This window comes from Eptesicus fuscus, chromosome 20 (genome assembly GCF_027574615.1).
Source record: "Eptesicus fuscus isolate TK198812 chromosome 20, DD_ASM_mEF_20220401, whole genome shotgun sequence".
Lineage (NCBI taxonomy): Eukaryota > Metazoa > Chordata > Mammalia > Chiroptera > Vespertilionidae > Eptesicus > Eptesicus fuscus.
The window spans coordinates 952,409-973,806 of record NC_072492.1 but is presented as its reverse complement, the minus strand read 5'-3'; the positions used below and the strand labels follow the sequence as shown (position 1 = coordinate 973,806).

General features: G+C 45.0%; 1 protein-coding gene across 9 annotated transcripts in view; it reads left to right on the top strand.

Moving 5' to 3' along the window:
- COPS3 (COP9 signalosome subunit 3) overlaps positions 1 to 19,345 on the top strand; it is a 32,952-nt gene extending 13,607 nt beyond the window's left edge. For 6 of the 9 annotated variants that reach the window (XM_054709179.1, XM_054709177.1, XM_054709182.1 and 3 more), the window contains 8 exons: positions 725 to 904; positions 4,592 to 4,732; positions 6,885 to 7,058; positions 10,253 to 10,339; positions 12,205 to 12,300; positions 17,364 to 17,477; positions 18,615 to 18,695; positions 19,047 to 19,345. In XM_054709179.1, the coding sequence (XP_054565154.1) occupies positions 725 to 904; positions 4,592 to 4,732; positions 6,885 to 7,058; positions 10,253 to 10,339; positions 12,205 to 12,300; positions 17,364 to 17,477; positions 18,615 to 18,695; positions 19,047 to 19,100 (927 nt within the window). In that variant the 3' untranslated portion in view covers positions 19,101 to 19,345. The remainder of the gene's footprint in view (positions 1 to 724; positions 905 to 4,591; positions 4,733 to 6,884; positions 7,059 to 10,252; positions 10,340 to 12,204; positions 12,301 to 17,363; positions 17,478 to 18,614; positions 18,696 to 19,046) is intronic. The other 3 variants (XM_054709180.1, XM_008156174.3, XM_054709183.1) reach the window with 3 other exon arrangements.
- Positions 19,346 to 21,398: the final 2,053 nt, after the last annotated feature.

Below are 21,398 nucleotides of genomic sequence, written 5' to 3'. Positions count from 1 at the left end.
CCAAATTCATTCCCCCAGCGTGCGCCTGGCTTCCCAGGGTTTCGCCCGGAACTGGGGTTCAGTGCAGTCGGAACTGGGGTTCAGCACGGTCCTGAGCTTATGTCTCCTTCCCGCTAGGGCAGTTCAGTGGCGCAGGCAACAGTCCGTCCTTTGCGCCCCTTCCCGTGCGCGCCTCTGGAGCTCTGCCTTCCCCCGCTCCTCTGTGCCTGCGCCCCACAGCCCAGATTCATTCCCCCAGCCTGCGCCTGGCTTCCCAGGGTTTCGCCTGGAACTGGCGCTCAGTGCAGTCGGAGCCAGCGCTTAGCACACTCCGGAGCCTTTATCTCCTTCCTGCCAGTGAACGCCGGCCAGGCCGTCAGCCGCCCCTTCCTCTCCGGCTCCATCCTCCCCGCAGGCGCGCGTGCTCGTGTCTCCGCCAGTTTCTCCATACCTCAGGCTTTTACGGCTCCCCCGATTGTCCCCGTGGCCTTCTCCTTCCCCCCAGCTGTGGGCATTTCAGTCCGCCAGCTCTCCTGTGGTTCTGGACGATGTCCGTTCTGACCTCTAGTTGTGCCTTTGAAATTGTTGTGCCCGGCTGCAGGTTAGGTGTTTCACCTATGCCGCCATCTTGGTTTCTCCAAACAATGTTTTCTTGAACTTTTTGGAGTCTGTGAATTTGCTGCTTCTGCTAAAGCTTGCCAGAGTACAATTAAAATGACAGTTTAATACAAATATTTTTTCACAGCTTTGTTTGCTAGCAAAATGCTTTAAGCCTGCCCTTCCATATCTTGACGTGGACATGATGGATATTTGTAAAGAGAATGGAGCCTACGATGCAAAGCACTTTCTATGTTATTATTATTATGGAGGCATGATCTATACTGGGCTGAAGAACTTCGAAAGAGCACTCTACTTTTATGAGCAGGTAATCTCATCTCTAAGTGGGTGTTTTGAGCTTGTGTGGTCAAAGAAATGCCCACCTGTTACATTGATTTCGGGCTCTGAGTACCAGGTGGAGGTCCTGTCAAAGACCACTTCTCAGTGACCGTGTGCACCAAGCATGTCAAACTCAAAGGCTAACACGGGCCAAATAAACAAGGCTGCAAAAAAACCCCAAAAGTTTCCATTTTCATAGGAACGTAGGTTTATTTCAATAAGAGACATGCTGAATACAAAGGGCTGAAATAAATGAGTCATCGTTAACATAAAATAATAGAACATTTTAATGAAAATTAATATTTTATCTTGAACGTTAACTTACCAGACACTGAATAACTGCACAAATTAATAAGTGTAATGCAAATAAACCTATTTTTCTTGTTCTCTGAAAGCGAAATATTTCCTGTTGCGCACACCAAACAAGTCAGTACAAGATGAATGACGACGTGGCCATCGGCTGCTAAAATATGGGCTGCTGGTCTTAGTGGAGAGAAATGGTGCGCCTGTGCGTAAGGCGCATAAGGGAAATGAATGCAACACGATTATAGTAATCAGTCATTAGCGAACGTAGTTCGTTAATAATTATGTATAACAGGATATTGTAAAAATTAAGTTATGAAATTTTTATTAAAACGTTTCTTACATACCATTATATTGGCTGGGCTGCAAAAATATTCGTTGTGTGCCGCATGCGGCCCGCGGGCAGCGAGTTTGACATGCCTGGTGTCCACAGTGGTGGTTTGCTCCTCAGTCGAAGGGCATTAGCTAGGAGGGAAGAGCGCTGCTGGTGGGTCTGACCCGGCTGTGCCGCTGACACCGTCTAGCGGGTTCAGATGTAGATGTCTCAACCTTCATAGCGCGTTTGCATGGAGGTAAGAGTTTGAACTGAAGGATCTTTGAAGTGTCTTGTTCTAAAGCCGTATGTGGTGTTTCAAGTTTTATTGTAATAAGTAAAATATTCTCATGGTTGAAATTCAAAGGATATTAAGTATGCACAGTGGAAAATCCCCGCTTCTTTGTCTGTGTCTGTAATAGCCACTGGAGTATGTAGGATGACACTCTGCAGCTTGGTGTAATAGTCGAGGTTTCCTTAGAGTCTGAAAGGGAGAATACAGTGCAGGGGGCAGGAGTAGGTGTCCAGCTCTGAGTACATGAAACAGTTTATCCTTGTATTATTACTTATTAATTATTGTATTAATTTCCACATGAACTGTAAACATATTTTTGCCCTATCCTGTATTTTCTAATACTAGTGTTTTAAGATGTTTATCAGGTGTCAGTTAGTTCTTATTTTATTCATAGCACATATTAAAATAAAGGATATTTAAACCTTCAAGGAGCTTAACTGAGCTGAAATACTAGCAGGTAAATACGCACACATCTGTGACTGAGCATTGCCTCCGTGAGTGGGGTTGACAAGTACCACCAAGAGAACCTAGGGAAGGGTCACCAGAGGTGCTGGTCGCGTTAAAGGACGTTTGTGGGCAGGTAACATCTTCAAGAGGACACAGTCCAAAATGTCAGTTCCGCCCAGCCTGTGTGGTCCGTGGTTGAGGGCCGACCCATGAACCCGGTCTCAGTTGGGTGTCCAGTCAGGGCACATGCCTGGGTTGCGGGCTTGTTGCCCAGTGTGGGGCGTGCAGGAGGCAGCCAGCTGACCGGTGATTCTCATCATTGATGTTTGTGTCTCTCCCTTCCTCTCTGAAATCAATAAAAATGTATATTTTTTTAAAATTCAATTCTTCAGAAAATTTTAAACACACTTCATAGCCACTGAATGCATTATCATTGTACAGCCCCAGTATAATAAGTGATTAGCATACTGATCTAGAAATATCAAGATGATAGGCAATGTACTTAGAAAAATAGTTCCATCAAACAGTTAAAATATTAAAAACAAACTTTTTATATTTATAGGTGGAAGCCTTTTACCTGAAAATATACTTATTCCCTGATTTACCCTAAGGACAAGTATTTAGTATTAGTCTACTCCATGCCACTGTGTGGTTTTTTTGTTGTTGTTGTTAATCCTCACCCGAGGATATTTTTTTATTGATTTTTAAAGAGAGTAGAAGGGAGGGGGAGAAACATGGATAGAGAGACACATCCATTGGTTGCCTCCTGGGGCCAGGGATCCTTCAAGCCTGCAGCTAAAGTACATGCCCTTGACTGGAATCAACTCGAGACCCTTCAGTCTGCAGGCAGACGCTCTATCCACTGAGCCAAACCAACTAGGGCAAGCCACTGTGTTTTAATAATATGTATGCCATTATAGATGGTATTAGTAACTTAATTTCAGAAGGTGATACCAATTATATTACCACTTCAAAAAAATTCCAAAAGGACGTACATATTGGAAAAAATTCAGTATAGCATTGTATCAGGCAAAAAGTGAAGCATCTTTATTTCCTCATATTGCACCACAGACTGGCCCAGGTAGTGGACTGGTCCTCGATGGGTAGAACTGAGAGTTGATTCTGTTCTTTCACTGCAAGAGCAGGTTGCAGGGGGCCGTATTCTCGTGTGCTTAGGTGACTGTTTCTGTAGAATAATCTCAAAGAAGTGCCTCAGGCTCAGTGGGTTGAGTTTTGCTATGAAATATTGGGTTGATTGGGTGTGATAGTTTTCAGTTCTTCTTAACCTTCTCAGATGCAGGTGAGAAAGCGAAAAGGCAGCCGCAGAACGGGAGAAATATTTGCAGATCATGTTTCTAAGGAACTTTCATCCAGAATATACAGAGACAAATCAACAGCAAAATGAAAAATTTCTAAATGGGCAATGGACTTGCATAGACATTTCTCCAAAGTTATACAAATGACCAATAAGCACATGAAAAGATACTCATCAACATTAGTCATCAAGGAAATACAGATCAAAAGCACTCTGAGATACCAGTTCATACTTCTTAGGGTGCCTGCATTAAAAGCTACCAGCAAGGATAAATGTTAGTGAGGTGTGGAGGGTTTGGAGCCCTCACAATTGCAGTGGAATTATAAGATGGTACAGTCACTTGGAAAAGGAATTGGGAGTGCCTCAAATGTTAGACATAGAGTTACCATGTGACTCAGCATACCCAAGAGAAATGAAGACAAATGTTCACACAAAAATGTGTGCTCAAATGTTCATAGCATCATGACTTACAGTGGCCAGAGGTAGAGACACCCCAAATGCCCACCAACTGAGGAGTGAACAAAATGTGAAACATCCGTGCAGTGGAATATTCTCCACCATGAAATGGAATAAGGTGTCAGCAGCAGGGATGAACCTTCACAGCTGAGCCAGCACAAAAGGCCGCATATTTATGGTGCCATTTATATGAAATGCCACATCAGGCAAAGCCATAGAAACATAAATAGAACAGTGATTGCCTGGGGCTAAGGGGAGGAGAGAAGGGGCGTTGCTGCAGATGGATGTGGGGTTCCTTTGTGATGGGATGACAATGTTCTGAAATTAGTTGGTGGGAACAGTCATACAGCATGGTGAATATACTAAAACCACTGAGTCGTATACTCTTAAGAGGGAAAATGTTATGTATGTGAATTGTATCTCAAAGATAAAGCAGAGAGGACATTGAATGTAAGTACTGTTTTATAATTCAGGCAATACCTATAGTTGATTGTCCTTTCCTGCTACTGTGTGCTGACTTCACATTCAGTGTTCTTCTCTTGCTCAGGCTATAACTACCCCTGCCATGGCGGTCAGTCATATCATGTTGGAATCATATAAAAAGTATATTCTAGTTTCTTTGATATTACTTGGAAAAGTACAACAGCTACCAAAATATACATCTCAAATTGTGGGTAGATTCATTAAGGTGAGTTTTTAAAATAAAATTGCTTTCTTAAGTCCTTAAGGAAATGTAATGATACATAGTTGTATAATTTTATTTTATACTGATTTAATTCCCCCAACAGCTTCAATTTAGCGGACATTTGTTAACTGTCTGCAGGGAGCCTGGGAGCAGCGGTTCTGGTAGAACCTCTAACATCACTCCTATTCATACACCTCTGATCACCGATTGGAGTAGAATGTTTCTCAGGAACCTGTTTTCAGACTTAGAGCTGTAGATGTTTGAGCTCCAATAAGGGTTGATTTTTTTTTCTTCATAATTTAGTGAAATGCTAGAAAAGCAGTGCTGATTGTATTGAGCTCTCAGTTGGCTCAGGTGCTGGGAGATCATGTGAAGACGACGGTTCTGCTCACAGAACTTGTGTGTTCCTTGAGAACCCAGCTTTGGTCACATTAAAAATAAATTAATTCTTTAAAAAATATTTTGAAATTCATGCTCATGATTTTTAAAAAATTTGAACAGCCCTGGCCGGTGTGTATCTATCTGGTTGGCCATCAACCCATGAACCAGAAGGTCAAGGTTCAATTCCTGGTCAGGGCACATGCCCAGGCTGCAGGTTCCATCCCCAGTTGGGGGTGTGCAGGAGGCAATTGATCAGTGATTCTCTTTTCATCGATGTTTCTATCTCTTTTTCCCTTCTCTCTGAAATCAATAAAAACACATTTTTAAAAATGGAACAATTTAAAAGATGGTGAGATCACAATCTTTTTTTTTTTTTTTAACATAATCCTCACCCAAGGATATTTTTTCCATTGATTTCTAGAGAGAGTGGAACGAAGGGAGGAGAGGGAGAGAGAAAGAGAGAAGAATATTGATGTGTGAGAGACACATTGATTGATTGCCTCCCACACGCGCCCCTACTGGGGCTGGGGAACCTGCCACCAAAGTACATGTCCTTGACTAGGAATTGAACCCAAGACCCTGATCACTGAGCAAAACCGGCCAGGGCAGGTCACAATCATTTTAATAACAATTTTACCCCGTTTGTCCCTGTACAAAAGTCGGATTTCAGGGTATCAGTTTGTGTGTTGTTTGATGAAGAGAGCCGGTGTTCCCCACCAGAGAGCCTGCCGTCGTTCTCACGCTCTGGGCTGCCTGGTCACAGGCTGGAGGTTGGGAGCAGGTGGGTGAGAGATCCCATGGGAGAATGAGGCAGATAGGATTGGGGTTGCCATTCGCAGATCATTTTGGAGAACTCCCATGGTTCCTTTAGGTGGCCCTATTTTAGAAGGAATGCTTTGATTTTTTAAAAATTTTATTTTAAATATGTTTTTATTGATGTCAGAGAGGAAGAGGGAGGGAGAAAGAGATAGAAACATCAGTGATGAGACAGAATCATTGATCGGCTGCCTCCTGCACACCCCCTACTGGGGTTTGAGCCCACAACCCGGGCATGTGCCTGACCGGGAATTGAACCGGAATCTCCTGGTTCGTGGGTCGATGCTCAACCACTGAGCCTCACTGGCTGGGCAGGAATGCTTTTCTAAAGGGGCATGATTCTACAAGCATTAGTAGTTTATTTATGATGGTATCATAACTGGTTGAAAAGACCACAGACTTCCAAAGTAGAAATGTAGGTTTGAATCCAGTTTACGCCTGTGCTCATTACCACGTTCTCTTGGACCTCTGCCCAGTTACAAGGATAATGTGTGTGCGGTAAAAGACCTAAGGCAGTTCAGGCTCTTAGGTCCTCAGCCACCATCAGTTGTCTTCTTCCTGTCTTCCTTCTTATCAAAAGTAGCCGATTGGCCCATTGCTCCTGGGGAGGTGTATGTGAGTGCATGAAATGAGAGAGAGAGTGGAGAATAATGACAATTCCACCTTCTTTCTTCCCAATAGAAAGAGGAGCCACTGATGGGGAAAGATGTGTGTGTCTTCACCAGATGCAGTGTAGTTGCACCTGCTGTGCAGTTATTTGTTCTGTGCCACAAGGGTTTTTATAATAAATTACTCCATAGTGAAAATTTATCCTTGGTCTTCACTGAGCATTTGTTAGGTAACAGTAAAGCGTATTAGATGCACTTGCTCAAAAAATAGTGCCATGTTTTGTTTTGCTTCCTGAATAAATTTTACTTCTCTAACATTTTAATCTGCTTTTTCCCCTTTAAACCTTTAGCCTCTTAGTAATGCATACCACGAGTTAGCACAAGTTTATTCAACCAATAACCCCTCAGAACTCCGAAACCTGGTGAATAAGCACAGCGAAACGTTTACTCGTGACAACAACATGGGGCTGGTGAAGCAGTGCTTGTCCTCTCTCTACAAGAAGAACATTCAAAGGCTAACCAAGGTGAGGACTGGCCCTCCACGCCATTCCCGCCTCGCGGCCGCGGCCCCTCCTCTTGCCCTTCTCCGAGCCGAGGAAGCAGCTGCAGGGTTACCGTGCAGCAGGGTTGCCCGCCCGCCCGGCACTGCCACCGCTGAGAACTGGGTCTTTGGGGGCTGGCGCAGGGCGTCTGAGAGGAGGGGCAGGTGAGGAGCAAGACGGCGGCGCGGTGACTGCTCTGGAGCAGAGGCGGCTAGCCTGAGGGGTAAACCGCTCCGTGGGAGCCCTGTGAGCGCCGGGGCGCTCAGGCGGTGCTGGTCTGCTTGGACCCAGCGCTGGGACGCTAATGACCATCCAGGCCCGAGGTGAAGAAGCTGTGATGGTTTTTGTATGTAGAAAATTTTACAAGAAAAATGAAATCCCAGGTGAGCTAGGAAGGCATATACTACAAGGAATAGGAAACTAAGCGCAGCTTAAACAGTGTTGTTTTTTCCTTTTGCGAAGTAGTCTGGTCAGACTGGTTCAGAACTGGTGAGAACGGTGCGGCTGTCTCTGTGGGTGCCCTCTGCCTATGTCCGCAGCAGGGTGATGGCGGAGAAGCAGCGGAACGGGAGAGAATAGGGGGTGTTTGTTGCTGGCAGGGCCAGGGCCCTGGGTGAAGGGGGGACGGAGGAGGATTGACAGTGAGGGCCCGGGGAGCTGGAGGAAAAGGAAGAGCAGGGCTGGTCGTGGAGGCGGCAGAGCCCGCACGGAAAAGAGGAGGGGTGAGGAGGGTCGCCGGACAGGGAAGGAAACGCCTACGTACTAGAGAGGAGCCAGCGAACATGAGGAAGTCAGCAGAGAATTTGTAGAAAGTTAATTTGTAAGAGGAAATAAAGAATGTGAAAGCAACTAAAAAAAGATAAAAAGCAAATGTAACTTGTCAGCCAGAGGAAAACCAACCTGACCCACAGACAAAGAAGACCAGGATCTAAGGGACTCAGAAGAACAAGCAGCCTGGTTCTCCCACAGCCTTTCCTCTGGTCCAGGTGCCGACAGAGCCACTCGGAGTGACTCCTGCCTCACCATCAGGAGGTGGCCTTGAAGACCAGCACCCCATTGTGACTAGACTTAAGGTTTAAGGAAAAGAATCAAAATATTACCAAGGTTAAAAGACAGTGTATTTTTAAAAAATTCAATTGCAGAAAGTTAAATAAAAGTTAAATGAGGAATTAGATCTTAAGAAATCTAGTAAGTAGGTATCGCTGCAAAAACCATCAGTTAACCGTGTGAAGCAGTCAGCCGCAGTCCAGCCCTGAGCAGTAAGCTGGTAGTTTATACTCTGGTTTGGATCAGGTCAATCAAGAACAGGAGTTTGACTAACTGAACAGGAAGAGCCTCAAGGTGGTCAGTCAGGGCCGGGGCTGTGGCTCAGTCTTGTATGTGCTGACTCATGGTTGGTTGGGTCCACTGGGCTGAAAAGCACTGCCTAGGGGACATAAGGAGGGACAGTGTGATTAAAGGATGTGTCTGGTCAGAAGGTTAAGTCTTTGATGGTGGCTGTTAAACGTTTTGGCCTTACGTCCTTATGCCAGAATAATAGAAGGGGGAAACATCGAAGGTTTTTCTACCCAGCATGTCTCTTTCTTATTCAAAAGTCAGAAAATAAAAGCTTTGTAAGAAGTCCCAACAGGTGGACTGTCAGTGACAGGAGCCATGTCCCATAGCAAGGCAACTGGGACAGGTTATCCCATGGAGGTTGAATCTACTCCATGTTAGCATTTTGATGGGCGTTTTTCTAGACTCCTCTTCTCCGTCTTCTGTCTATATGCCTGTGTAGGAACTCCCAGTTAAGTCTGATTGGGATCCTATTCTTCATGCTGTTTTCTACTCTGCTTTTTTTGTTCAATATGTCTTAACCCTCTTTCTTCCTTGGCAGCATAAGCCTCTATCACAGTACCTGTGTCAGTAACAGTAGTCTATTGTACGGTGGATCGTAATTCATTCAACCAGTCCTTGACTGATGGGCATTCCAGTGGCATTTTCTAGTTATAAGAACATTGATAGTTCTATGTATTTAGAAATGTTCACTTTTGAATTTTCCTTTGAGTTAAGCTACTATTGTACTTAAAATTAACAATTTTATTTTCTTAGGTGCTATTCTCCAAACTAAAGTAAATGTAGATTTTTTTTGGTCCAGAATTTTCAAGATCAGAGTTTTAACGTGTCCTGCTCTAAAAATGCCATTATTATAAATATTGCTGACTTTTCTTGGGGGTGGGGGAGCTCTTTTATTTATTTATTTATTTTAATGTATTTTTATTGATTTCAGAGAGGAAGAGAAAGGGAGAGAGAGATAAAAATATCAATGACGAGAGTCATTGATCGGCTGCCTCCTGCATGCCACACAGTGGGGATCCAGCCTGCAGCCTGGGCATGTGCCCTTGACCGGGAATCGAACTGTGACCTCCTGGTTCATAGGTCGATGCCCAACCACTGAGCAGGCCAGCCGGGCAGGAGCTCTTTTAATTTGTTCTTGAGAGAGAGAGTTTCATCACGTCCCAAGCAGAGCAGTGATAAACACTGGTTTTCGAAGGATTCATATTTATTTCATCAGTAATAAGTTTACAATACAAAGTTCAAAAGATAGAAAAATGTCCCTCCAGTTCACATACTCCAGCCCCTCTTTTCCTTTACCCAGAGGCCACCCAGTGTTACCAGCTCCCGGGGCATCAGAGGTTGTCTGTGCCCGCTCTCTCACACCCATTGTTTCCCTTTCTTTTACACATGTTAGGGTGCACTGTTCTGCATCCTCTTTATATTTAACTGTACATATCGTGGATCCTTTTTTGATTCATAAAAAAGTCTCACTTCTTAGTTTTTGTTACAACTGCATTGTAGTGCATTTCTATAACTGTGCTGTGCTGTACTTAACCAGCCCTCTGCTGATGGACCTGTAGGTGGCTCCAGTCTTTTGCTGTTGCAGACAGTGCTGCGGTGATAACCTTGCACGCATGTCATTTCAGACACAGAGGCTGCACTTCTAGAAGTCATTACTCTGGAAAAGTGGTGGCTAAAACCACTGGGCTCATCTGTCAAGTCATCTTCACAACAAAAAGTCACTTTGTATAGTAATGGAAAGCACTTGTTCAGTGATTGAGTAGAACTCTATACACATTGAATAAAATTTATTTTCTCAGTAGTTCCTACCTGTGATTAATTCTGCTTCTGCATTTCAGACCTTTTTAACACTATCGTTACAAGATATGGCAAGTCGTGTGCAATTATCTGGACCACAGGAGGCAGAAAAATATGTCCTGCATATGGTAAGTGTGCTTTCATTGTTAAAACTTATTAGTGGATTTCTGTGTTTGTAGAAGTAACAGGTGTTCATTATGGAAAACGTGAAAAAAGAAAAGGGGGTTGAGGAACATCCAAAGTCAACTTCTTTGGTCATTTTGGTTTATTTCCTTAACGATCTATGGATTTCTCTAATCACAGTAATTATAATAATTATAGGGCCCTAACCGGTTTGGCTCAGTGGATAGAGCATCAACCTGCGGACTGAAGGGTCCCAGGTTCGATTCTGGTCCAGGGCATGTACCTTGGTTGTGGGCACATCCCCAGTAAGGGTGTGCAGGAGGCAGCTGATCGATGTTTCTAACTCTCTATCCCTCTCCCTTCCTCTCTGTAAAAAATCAATAAAATATATTTTAATAAAATAATAATTTATAGGGTGCATCCTATTTGTGCTCATGTCAGTTTTTGTAAACATATAAAACACTCATGAAAATTTTTTTTAATTTCTTTATTGATTGATTTCAGAGAGGAAGGGAGAGGGAGGGAGAGAGAGAGAGAAACATCAATGATGAGAGAGAATCATTGATTGGCTGCCTCCTGCACGCCCCTTACCAAGCCCACAACCTGGGCATATGCCCTTGACCGGAATTGAACCTGGAATCCTTCAGTTCACAGGCCGATGCTCTACCCACTGAGATAAACAGGCTAGAGCATCATGAAATATTTATGGTATACAAAGAGGCATAAAGCAGTGTTATTCAACATGCTGGTCCATGATAAGGTCATGAACTTGTGCCCATATGTAGGTCAGGGCATTGCTTCCATCACCGGCAGAGTCCTGCTCAGTGAGGCAGTGTGCTCAGTGACAGCACTGACCGCGGTCTCACTCGAGCCCCTTCTGTGCATAGAACAGTGTTGCTATAAAGGGTGCTAGAGCTGGCACCCCTGTGCTCAGCACCCAGCTTCAGAAACCAGATACTACCAGTATACCTGACACCCCTGTTTATCACTTCCAGGTGTATCTCCCCACTCCCCATATTTGGATAAGCGTCATTTAGTTGACTACATGGTAACCCACTAGGTTGATATACTGTAATCTACTTACTGCTTAGTTACGTAGATACATGGCTCGACCAGAACAGACCTGTCCTGGCCCACGACAGCCGGTCTGCAGGAAGCTAGCATCTGCATGTTCTGCTCTGACCTCCCCTGTGGCTCAGAAGCCCTGCCACATCAGGATTAGGAGTAATACAACTGTTTTCCATTGGGATAATGGAGTCGTTTATTCCCATAGTCCAATTTTCAAATGTTTTGAGGTGTTTTTTTCTATTCAGAACACACAGACATGCCAAACAAAACTTGTCTGACTTAACCAACCTGGGGGTGTCTGCTAAGGGCACCTGGCTAACCCTGAAGGGGTTAAAGGGAATGAAGCTACAGAGCCTCCCAGGGGTCTGAAGAAACACCTGGGTGGTGATGACCCCAGCCAGGACACAGACGTTAGCAAATGCTTTGAGGAGTCAGAGGAGGGGGGCGGGTTTTGAACACTGCATAACCAACCCAGACACAGCCTGTCAGGCCCTGGGTCCGCAGGGGGTGTTTGGTCTGCCAGCGGGCATTTGGCAAGGTCTGAAGACATTTTTGGTTGTCCCTGCCAGGCTGTCCCTACTTGTATCAGAGGGGCCAAGGATGCTCGTTAACAGCTCCAATGCATAGGAGAGCCACACAGCAAAGCGTTAGCTGGCCTCAAGTGTCAGTACTGCCGAGCTTGAAAAAGCCTGCCCTGGGTGTTAGGTCCATGAGGGCAGGATTTTGTTCAGAGCGGTTTGAAGTTCAAAACAAAATTGAGGGGAGGTACAGAGATTTCCCATTATCCCCTGTCCCCGCACAGCACAGCCTCCCTCATTGTCATCACCCCGAAGTGGTGCCCGTGTTACAGCAGAGCCCACATGGACACATCCTCACCGCCCAGAGTCCAGGGCTTACGGTGGGTTTGCTCTTGGACATTCGGTGGGTTTGGACGATGGATAACGATATGTACCCATCATTGTGGTCTGACACAGTGGTTTCCCGCCCTACACGCCCTCTGTGCTCTGCCTGCTCATGTGCTCTCCTCCGCCCCGGCAGCCACTGACCTCGCTCCCACAGCGTGGCCATCTCCACTCGGCCTCTGGTTGGACTCGCACAGGAGCAGCCTCCACTGGCTGCTTCCCTCAGGGATCTGCAGCGAAGGTCCCTCCTGTCTCTTCAGGTCTGCAGTGCCGAGTAACATCCCATTGTCTGGGTATAGTAGTTGCTCACTCATCTCGGTTGCTTTCACATACAAATAAAACTGCTATAAACGTCCTCGTACAGGTTTTTGTGTGGGCATAAGTTTTTGACTCGCTTTATAAATACCAAAAAGGGTGATAGCTGGACCATATGGTAAGAGGGTCTAAAATGCCATCGCCATACCCAGGCCTCCAGGGTTTCTCCTGTGTCATCTTCCAGGAGTTTCCTTTAGGTCTGTGGCCTGTCATGTTTGTGGAGGGTGTAGTCTGTGTGTAGATTCTTTGTCCGCGTGTGGATGGCAGATGAGCTCCCTTTGTAGAAAGGCTGACTGCTGGATGGTGCTCCTCTGTCAGAGACCCAGTGACTGTTCATGTGGATCTGTTTCTAGGCTCGATTCTGTCCCACTTACTATTTGTCTTGATTACTGCAGCTTTATGATAAGTCAGGCAGTGTCTGTCTTCAGACCTCGCCCTCCTGTAATAGTGTATGGCTTTTCTGTGTCCTTTATCTCTCCACGTAAACTGAGAGTCAGTTTGTCAGTATCTGTAAAATAACTGGCTGCGATTTTGACTGAGATTGCATTGAATCTATAGATCAAATTGGGAAGAACTGACATCTTGATAATATCGAATCTTTCTAGCCATGAACATGAAGTAGTTCTTAATTTATTTAGTTCTTTGATTTCCTTCATCAGAGTTTTGTAGTTTTCCTCAGATAGATCTTACAGATATTTTGTTGGATTTATTCCTAAGTATTTCATTTTGGGGGATAGGGATGCACATGTAGATGGCATTGTTTTCAATTTCAGATTACACTTGCTCATTGCTGCTTTATTCAAAAGCACCTGCCTTGTGTTATAGTAGTTAACCTTGTGTCTTGCAGCCTTGCTATGCTAGTAATGGCAGGAGTTTTTTTTTCTTTTTTTTTAAATATATTTTATTGATTTTTTACAGAGAGGAAGGGAGAGGGAGAGAGAGCCAGAAACATTGATGAGAGAGAGACATCGATCAGCTGCCTCCTGCACAACCCCTACTGGGGATGTGCCCGCAACCAAGGTACATGCCCCTGACCGGGAATCGAACCCGGGACCCTTCAGTCCGCAGGCCGACGCTCTATCCACTGAGCCACACCAGTTAGGGCGGCAGGAGTTTTTTGTTGGTGGTGGTGATACTTTCATATTTTCTGCATAGATGATCATGTCGTCTGTGAGCAGACAGAGCAGACAGTTTGATTTCTTTTTCACAATCTCTGTGCCCTTTTTAGTCTTACTTTGTTAGCTAGCACTGCCGGTGCAGTGTTGCAGGAGTGGTGTGATGCCTTGTTACTGATCTTTGTGGGAATCTTCAAGTCTCTCACCAGGTGATACTAGCTCTAAGTTTTTTGTAGATATTTTTCATCAAGTTGAGGAAGTTCTCTCTCCCTAGTTTACTGAGAGTTTTTATCATGAGTGGATATTGGATTTTATGAAATGCTTTTTCTGCATATGTTGATTTGACCATGATCTTTTTTTTAAGCCTGCTGACATGATGAGTTAACATAAATGTTTAACCGGCCTTGCACATCAGGAATAAATCCCACTTGGTTTTGGTGTATAATTCTTTTCCATATTGTTGGATTTGCTTATATGTTGAGTATTTTTGTATCTATGTTCATGAGAGATAGTGAACATTGTAATATTTTTCTTGTAATATTTTTGTCTGACTTTGGTATTAGGGTAATGCTGGCTTCATAGAATGGTCTGGGAAGTGTTCCCTCTGCCCCTGTCCTCTGAGAGAGATGGTAGACATTGGCCTGACTTCTCCCTTCCTTGTCTGGTGGGACTCACCAGGGACCCTTTCTGGGACTGGTGCTTTAAAGTAAACATTTTATTGACGTGTAACCCACATAGGGAAAAGTGCGACCAGCACCCAGATCATGAGCCAGAATGCTCCCAGAACCCCAGAAACAACTCTCAGGCCTGCTTCCATCCTGCTCTGGGCTAGAAAGGTTATTATTATCTTGACTTCTCACATCCTATTTTAGTTGTGTTTGTTTTGAGCTTTGTCTATAATAATAAAAGCGTAATATGTTAATTAGACCGGATGTCCTTCCGGACGACCTTCCAGGTGAAGCCGGGGCTGCAAGGGAAGCCGGTGCCGGCAGCCAGGGGAAAGGAAGGCCTATTCTTGCATGAATTTCATGCATCGGGCCTCTAGTATAAAATAGAAAATGAAACATACAGTATATACTTTTTGGGATCTGGCTTTTGTGCTTAACATGAGATTCATACATGATGTTATATGTAGTTTTACTAGTAGTTCATTCATTTTCAGGGATCCACTGTGTGAGTATACCCTCCCATTCTAATTAGATGAACATGGTTATTACAGAAAGTGCTGCTGTGGTGAACCTAGGTTTGCATTTCAAATATTTGGATATATTCCTTCCACTTTTTAAAGAGGCAGCTCTCTGATCACTTAGGGAATTAGGCATTCTATTTAATGTGTGTTGGGCTGGTTGCTGTATCACTAACAGTATCTGTCCTTTCCAAAGCTAGAAGGAAGTAGGCGGTGTAGGGAGCTCAGTAGCAGATGGACTCATTGTTGTCACCCTGTGGAGCAATTTTGTTAGGAATAACAATACCTGTTTGGGACTTTTATTGGCTTCTTGCTTTTTAACTTCATGCACAGGATTTGGCTATGAGGGTCAATCAAATAAATACCCAGTCATTGATGCAACTTAAGAACATAGACCTTGAAACCACCTTGGAATCAGCATTGGCAGAAAAGTTTTCTTGAAGGACCAGAAAATAATTTCTACTGGGTGAAACAAAAATGTGTTGGCATTTCAGTTTTAACATGCAAGGGCAATGTAAATTATATATAATGAAGCTAATGTTTAAAGATGCAAGGGCAGCCTTGGCCAGTGTAGCTAATGGTTTGAATTCCACCCAGACACTGAAGGGCCCTGGGTTCGATTCCCAGTCAAGGGCACATACCTGGGATGCAGTTTCCATCCCCAGCTCGGGGCATGTGTGGGAGGCAACCAGTCGCTCTCTCTTTCACATCAATGTTTCTCTCTCTTTCGTTCTCTTCCCCTCCCTCCCTCTCTTCCACTCTCTCTAAAAATCAATGACATGCCCTAGCCAATTTGGCTTAGTGAGTAGAGCGTCAGCCTGCAAACTGAACAATCCCAGGTTCGATTCTAGCCAAGGGCACATGCCCAGGTTGCAGCTCGATCCCCAGTCGGGGGCTTGCAGGAGGCAGCCGATCAATGGTTCTCTCTGATCATTGATGTTTGTATCTCTCTCTCCCTCTCCCTTCCTCTCTGAAATCAATAAAAATATATTAAAAAAATAAAAAGAACAATCAGTGGCAAAAATATTCTTGGGTGAAGATTAGCAAAAATAAATAAAGATGCAAGGGCAGTTTGAAAGCGTTATGCTAAGGGAAACAAGACACATATTGTATGATTCCAGTTATAGAAAGGTCCAGAATAGGCAATTCCATAGCGCAGAAAATAGGTTAGGGGCTGAGAGGATGGGAGAGCAGAGAGTAACTGCTCAATAGGTATGGGTTTCCTTTTGGGTGATGAAAATGTTTTGGAATTAGATAGAGTTGGTAGTTGCACAACACTGCATGTACTAAATACCACTAAATTATACACTTTAAAATGGTTAATGAGGCCGAAACCAGTTTGGCTCAGTGGATAGAGCGTCGGCCTGTGGACTCAAGGGTCCCAGGTTCGATTCCGGTCAAGGACATGTACCTTGGTTGCGGGCACATCCCCAGTAGGGGGTGTGCAAGAGGCAGCTGATCGATGTTTCTCTCTCATCGATGTTTCTAACTCTCTATCCCTCTCTCTTCCTCTCTGTAAAAAATCAATAAAATAGCCGAAACTGGTTTGGCTCAATGGATAGAGCATCGGCCTGCGGACTGAAAGGTCCCAGGTTCGATTCCGGTCAAGGCATGTACATTGGTTGCGGGCACATCCCCGGTAGGGGGTGTGCAGGAGGCAGCTGGTCGATGTTTCTCTCTCATCGATGTTTCTAGCTCTCTATCCCTCTCCCTTCCTCTCTGTAAAAAATCAATAAAAAATATATATATATTAATATAAAAAAAATCAATAAAAATATATTAAAATGGTTAATGACTTTTACCTCACATGTAAAATAAAATACAAATGAAACAATGTAAAGGCATGGATTTTTATGAGTGTGTTAGTTTTGCACCCCCTAGCATCTATAATGGTGCCTAGAACATTCTCAGAATTCAGTAATTACTAGTTGAAAAAACAGTTGTGCTTAAAATATACATATACATTTATGTATTTACTAGAGGCTCGGTGCACGAAATTTGTGCACTCTGCGCGGGACGGGGGGTGTCCCTCAGCTTGACCTGTGCCCTCTTGCAGTCAGCCCTTGGGGAATGTCCGACTGACGGCTTGGGTCTGCTCCTCCTGGGGAGCGGGCCTAAGCCATTGGTCAGACATCCTTAGTGCGCCGCGGAGGCGGAAGAGGCTCCCACCACCACCGCTGTGCTTGCCAGCCATGAGCCTGACTCTGGCTGAGCGGCGCTCCCCCTGTGGAAGTGCACTGACCACCAGGGGGCAGCTCCTGTGTTGAGCATTTGCCCCCTGGTGGTCAGTGCACGTCATAGCAACTGATCATTCCACTGTTTGGTCAATTTGCATAATTGCCTTTTATTATATAGCTTTCTGTGCTTTGCCCTGGTTATATTGAATCACTATAAATTCCCATAGTGTTCAGGTCTAAACTTCTTCCCTGATTTTTTTTTATAGATAGAAGATGGTGAAATTTTTGCAAGTATTAATCAGAAGGATGGTATGGTCAGTTTCCACGATAACCCTGAAAAATATAATAACCCAGCCATGCTCCATAACATCGATCAGGAGGTAAGCATGAGCATCCAGTTCTGATGTTGGGTTGGTGTTTGAGACACTGTCCCTGTGCTCAGGGTAATTTTAGTATAAATGCAGGCAGTTCCCAGAGCCTCTAGGAGTGCTTTAGTTCCTCGAAAGGGAATTACAAAAGGGGCTGCTTTGACTCCTCGGGGTCATTGGTTGTGAGTGAGTGGTGGGTTAGAGTGCCCATGGAGCGCACCAAAGCCTGTTTTGACTCCTCAGTCATCTGACGGGTCTTACAATTAGTATGATTTTATCCACACTCAACTGGCACCTCTGATGGAGTCTCGTTGCTGTGGCCAAATGTATTCAGAGTTCCAGGTCGGGTCAGAGAACATTTGTACAGGAGTGGGGTGGAGGGAGGAAGGCCACAGGGCAGCCACCCCTGCGCCTCAGGTCGTGCTGCTCTGAGTGCCACTGGTTCTGCAGACAAGTCGGGATTGGTGGGTGGTCTGTGCTTCTCACCTCAGATTAAGGCAGTGAATCGAACAAAGCCTTACATCTCAAAAGCGTAAAAAGCAAACTTCTAGTTTTCAGGGTTTTCCCAAATTTGAATTGCAGATAAGGAACTGGGGAAGGACACTATGCATTGCTTGTTTCTTTTGTTTGTTTGTTTTTAGTAATTCATTTGATGGCAAATGTCACCTGATATGATTTATAGTCTTTATTTATTCTACTTAGTGTGAATGTTTTTAGGGTTCACTGCAAATGACAAGGTGTTTGATTAGGGGGTGCTTCCCTAGGTCCTACTCCTGGGACTGTATTAACTTTCTGAATTCAAAAATACGGACTCCAAAGCTTAGTAGTTCCAGGTCAAGGGATTGGGAACCTGTAGCCCCATGTTATTTGAATAGTCTAGGCCAGTGGTCGGCAAACTCATTAGTCAACAGAGCCAAATATCAACAGTACAACGATTGAAATTTTGAGAGCCAAATTTTTTAAACTTAAACTTCTCTAACGCCACTTCTTCAAAATAGACTCGCCCAGGCCGTGGTATTTTGTGGAAGAGCCACACTCAAGGGGCCAAAGAGCCGCATGTGGCTCGCAAGCCGCAGTTTGCCGACCACGGGTCTAGGTTCAAATCGACCTACACCTGCACTCTAACCACCTTTAACCTGTCACCCACAGATGCTGAAGTGCATAGAGCTGGATGAGCGGCTGAAGGCGATGGACCAGGAGATCACAGTGAACCCCCAGTTCGTGCAGAAGGTACTTGCGTAGGGTTCCCCTCATTAACTAGAAGGGGGCTGGATGGAGAAGGAGGGGTTGTTCTCACAGGAGGACTGTGAGCTCAATTTCAGGCTAAATGTTTAGCTGCTGGGAGTTCTCGAAAACCTTTATTACAGTCCACAGAGAGACTGGAGAGCATTTCACACTATAGACTGCTCAGGGGATGCAGAGGGTGGTCCCTGGACTGGATTCCTCTCCGTGCACACGAGGGTAATTTTGTGCACAAAGAAGCGGGGGGCTGTCCTCTGGGAGGCCCCCAGGTGCTTGGTGGGGCTGTTGGGGAACTTGACAAGGGCCAGCGTAAATGCACGGCTTCCCTCTTCCTTGCAGAGCATGGGGTCACAAGAAGATGATTCTGGAAACAAGCCGTCCAGCTATTCTTGAAGCAAACGGCCATCCTGATGTAAACAAGAGGAGCTATCACCGTGGCCAGTAGCAGCTATTAGAAGGGCAGCAGGGAGGACATGGAGAAATTACATTTTGTTTGACTTCTTCAGCCCTATGTGCTTTCAGAAAACCATTCTCTCTGCAAAGGGGAAAAAAAATCAAACTTTCAAGTCTGTTGTGGATTTATTTATCCTCAGATTAATGTTGTCATTGCATTAAATCTACCCTTTTGTTTTAAATTATTTGAACATTGATGTGTCTTTTGTATCACTTTTCATCTGAAAAGTTTTTGAAAACATTCATTTCGAACAGAAATCTATTTTAGAAACTTTTGGAAGATTTTGATCTAAAGTTGGTAGATACCAATTGCTTTTTTTGAAAAAAGGCATGAGAGGCCATAAGACAGAAGCTAGTATTTTATAATTAAAATGAACACGCATTTCCGTAACATGCGGCTTGTGAGTGACACGCTCCTGAGTGGCTCTCCTGCAGCAGGTGCCAGGCTGCCCTCTTCCTCGGAGCCTCTCCAGCCACACGGGCAGCTGCGTCCTCACGGTTCAGGCCGCTCCTCCCGAGCTCGAGGCCCTGACGGTTCGCTGATAGCAGGGAATGGGGTGGAGCCTTTGAGAAGGGGGATCAGATTAAACTAGAATTTGATCCTTAAAAAAAGTTTCTCTCTCACTAGCAACATCCACTTTCTTAAATGTATCAACTTGTGTAGTCAGCCACTTCTTTTCGTTGTTTATAAAAAGAAACTGGAACCTCATGAGTCCCGTAAAAAGTGCCCCTAACAGAGGCTGAGGGGTCTTGTGGTCGGTTATGGTAACCGTGTGAGCCAGTGCCGCTGTGTCCGAGGAAACATGACAGGAGTGGAGGCTGGGCTTGACCCTTATCTAAACTCCTGTTCTCCAGTTCACGTGAGTCTTACTGTCTCTTCATCACAGTGACTGTTCATACCTCCTAACCCCTTCCCCTTTTCACCCATCCTCCCATCTGGCAGCCATCAGAATGTTCTCTGTATCCATGACTGTTTGTTTTGTTTCTTCATTTATTGGGGTTACAATGGTTAATAAAATTATATAGGCTTCAGGTGTACATCTTTATGTACATCTGCAATTCCAGTTGGGTCCTGGGAGGAGGTGAGTGTAGCTTCTACCTCCTCCGCCACCATCCTGGATTCTCTGACGTACTTCACTAGTGTAATACCCTCTGGGTCCATCCATGTTGCTGATGGCAAGGTGGTTTTTATGGCTGAGTAGTAAGTATTCCATTCATCCATCAGCTGACACTTAGGCTGCTTCCATATCTTGGCTATCCTATCTAATAAAAGTAGTATGCAAATTGACCATCACTCCAACATACAAGATGGCTGCCCCCATGTGGACACAAGATGGCCAGCAGGGGAGGGCAGTTGGGAGGGACCACGCCTGCAAAGGAGGGCAGTTGGGGGTGACAGCCAGGCCTGCAGGGGAGGGCAGTTAGGGGCAATCAGGCTGGCAGGGGAGCAGTTAGGCATCAATCAAGCTGTCAGCGGAGTGGTTAGGGGGTGATCAGGCTGGCAGGCAGAAGCGGTTAGGGGCAATCAGGAAGGCAAGCAGGCAAGCAGTTGGGAGCCAGCAGTCTTGGATTGTGAGAGGGATGTCCGACTGCCCGTTTAGGCCCGATCCTACCTAAACGGGCAGTCGGACATCCCTTGAGGGGTCTCAGATTGGAGAGGGTGCAGGCTGGGCTGAGGGACACACACCCTCGTGCACGAATTTCGTGCACCGGGCCTCTAGTTTTAAATAATGCTTCAGTAGGCATAGGGGATGCAGATGTCTTCCCAAATTAGTGTCTCAGGTTTCTTTAAATACTCAAAAGTGGAATGCTGGCCCTGACTGGTTTGGCTCGGTGGATAGAGTGTCAGCCTGCGGACTGAAGGGTCCCGGGTTCGATTCTGGTCAAGGGCATGTACCTTGGTTGCGGGCACATCCCCAGTAGGGGGGTGTGCAGGAGGCAGCTGATCGATGTTTCTCTCTCATCGATGTTTCAATAATTCTCTATCCCTCTCCCTTCCTCTCTGTAAAAAATCAATAAAATATATATATTTTTAAAAAGTGGAATGCTGGGTCCTTCTTTACCTCTTGTTACAGCTTTTGTCTTAAAGTCTATTTTGTCTGATACAGTATTGCTAAGCCAGCTTTTTTGTTTGTTTTCATTTGCATGAAATATCTTTCCATCTCTTAACTTTTAGTATTTTGATGTGAAGTGGAGTGGGTCTTCTGTAAGCCAAATATGTATGGATCTTGTTTCCTT